Here is a 2,480-nt window from a genome sequence, read left to right as displayed (position 1 = left end):
CTTTTTCTTCCTAATTTCCAGTTCTTTTTATATTCAATCCCTTGTCCGTGTTAGCCACTACAAATATTTTTTCCTAATTGATATCCATCTTTAAGTTCATCTACGGAATGCTTTGTCAAAGAGAAACCTTTCATTTTAAAGTACAGTCATTCCTCAACCTGGTTCCACTCCAAAGACCCGGCTGCTATGTAAAAATGAAGGATGATCACATCAGATCAGCGCAGCCAAACCACTGCCAAGCCAAGTCGATGGACACCTTAACCATCACAGCTAATGCTACTCTCTCTCGCCTCACAACTTGGCATTCATTACTTGCAGACATCTTTAAGGTGCGAAACGGTACAATGATGGATTTTCTTCACCGGTCGGTAAGCAAGGAGTACACCAACAGTGAGTAGTTGGTGCAGTCCCATGATGAAGTGTGCACTGAAGATGGGATTAAGAAATCCATCTTCACCCAGAGCCCCTGTGATGCTGGTAAGTGTTGGACCATAAACCAGAATCGTCAGTTCAAACCCCATCAGCCCTTCCTTGATAGAAAAGAGCAACAGGCTCTCTGCTCCTGCCAAGAGTTAGAGCCTCAGAAACCCTGTACAAGGTTGACTCAATGGCAATGGATTTGGATTTCTGATTTGTTGGATCCCCATTCAAGGCACAAACACATGCTCCTTTTTCCCCTTGTAGTGTTACTATTTTACCTTTTGTGGGGTCTTAAATCCCTCTGGGATTTATTATGCTTTCTATAGTATGAGATATAAACCAACATTATTTTTGTTCTAAAGTCAACTTTCTGAGCACTACTGGCCACCTATCCCCCACTAACCTGTGACGCCATCTTTATCATACACCAAATCTCTAAACTATCCATGAGTCTGCCTACACTTAGGTCAGCACTTATTCTTGCTTTCTCATAGAAGATTCGGTCACTGTGGAAATTTTTATTCACAAACTTCTGTATTTCTGGATGAAGGCAAAAATCAACCGCTGACCCCAAGATATTCAGGGGTTCTGTATCAGCTGGGTCTTCCCAGAAAAGTACTCAGTTAAGAGAACATCTTTAAAAAAATAAATGTATGTTTATTAATTTAAAAAAGAAAAATCCTTACCCTGGGATAGTAAGCCCTGGGATACTGAGATCAATGCTTCCTCTGAATGCCAGTAACAACAGTGTTAGCACACCCAGGAAATACAGGCGTCTCAGTCCAAACGGCGAGTTCCACATATTCTTCTGGGGTCCGTGGGGTCAAAACTGACACTCATCAAGTTGCTGGTCTCTGTGACAACTCTAACTGCTGGGTATGTGCTGACCAATGCTACTATGGCAACCCAGAGTCACAGCCCCAGTCTGGGAAAGTTACATGTCTTCAACACTCCACTTGTAGGCCAGTTCCTCCACTGCCTTCTTGCTGGCCAGTCTGGCAAAGCGCTTCTGCTCAAACCCATTGGACCTGCAATCGAGAGACACACTAATCAGGTGGAACCCTGAACTGGGCAGCATTTAGTGAGAAAGAAGAGTTTACAAAATAATGAAAGGAGAAACAAGGTAGTCATGTGAAAATAGTTAAAACACATGCAAAAGAATATCACACAAAAATTCACCCACTTACTTATTAGTCCTTGTCCAAACCCCCTTCGCACAGTAAGGTCAACAGCGATCGTTACCACTGCCTGAGGGTCCAACGCAATCTCACGGATGGGCACCCTCACCGACTTTCCATCCATAAGGTAGACACTCAGACTTGGCATTCCCTTCTGGCACTGTGGGAGGCAGGCACTCTGAAAACAAGGGTGATCCTTGCACAGCCCGGAGGCCAGGACCAGATAGAGGGTGCCCGGCTACCACTACCAACTACTTGGAAAGGATCCCATTAGAAGGTCCTGGATAGAACGGGGGACAAATGTGGAACAGAACTCAGGATCACCCCACCACACCGGGGCAAAACACTAAGGGCATGCAAGGGAGCAGAGCAATGAAGTCCCCAGGGAATACCAAAATACGTAGACTTTGGGGCCGGGGTCTGGCACCCCATCAGATTCCACTGGAAAATACGCCTAAAGGTCAACAGACCTTGAACTGTTTATAGACTTTTCTTTTTGTTGTTGTTGCTTTGTTTTGCTCTGTCTTGTTTTGTGTGCATATTATTATCTCTGCAGGTCTTTCTAGATAAGATAGGCAGGATAAACAATCTGGAGGAGAAAACAATGGGACGGTTCCAGGGAGGGACATGGGAGAGAAGGAGATGGGGGAAAAGAAGTGGGTGTTAACAAACCCAGAGACAAGGGAATAAGTGATCCAAAATTGATGGTGAGGAGGGTGTAAGAGGTCTGGTAGGGCTTGATAAAGGGCAATGTAACTGAGAGGAATTACTACAACCCAATTGAAGGCTGAACATGACAGTGGGACAAGAGGAAAGTAAAAAGAAATAGAAGAAAGAACTAGGAGGCAAAGGGCATTTATAGAAGTCTAAGTACAGGCATGT

At 44.4% G+C, this 2,480-nt stretch overlaps 1 protein-coding gene across 1 annotated transcript in view; it reads right to left on the bottom strand.

Annotated features, from left to right (window-relative positions):
* Window positions 1-1,056: 1,056 nt before the first annotated feature.
* The window catches only part of BUD13 (BUD13 homolog), a 25,316-nt gene continuing 23,892 nt past the window's right edge, over window positions 1,057-2,480 (bottom strand). The window contains exon 9 of the mRNA XM_045283576.1: window positions 1,057-1,500. Coding sequence (XP_045139511.1) covers window positions 1,355-1,500 — 146 coding nt within the window. The 3' untranslated portion in view covers window positions 1,057-1,354. The remainder of the gene's footprint in view (window positions 1,501-2,480) is intronic.

The sequence above is a fragment of the Echinops telfairi genome, unplaced genomic scaffold, assembly GCF_000313985.2.
Source record: "Echinops telfairi isolate 266 unplaced genomic scaffold, ASM31398v2 ScPeMD7_7463;HRSCAF=8501, whole genome shotgun sequence".
NCBI lineage: Eukaryota > Metazoa > Chordata > Mammalia > Afrosoricida > Tenrecidae > Echinops > Echinops telfairi.
Note: the sequence above shows the minus strand (reverse complement) of the source record. Positions and strands in the feature narration are given on the sequence as shown.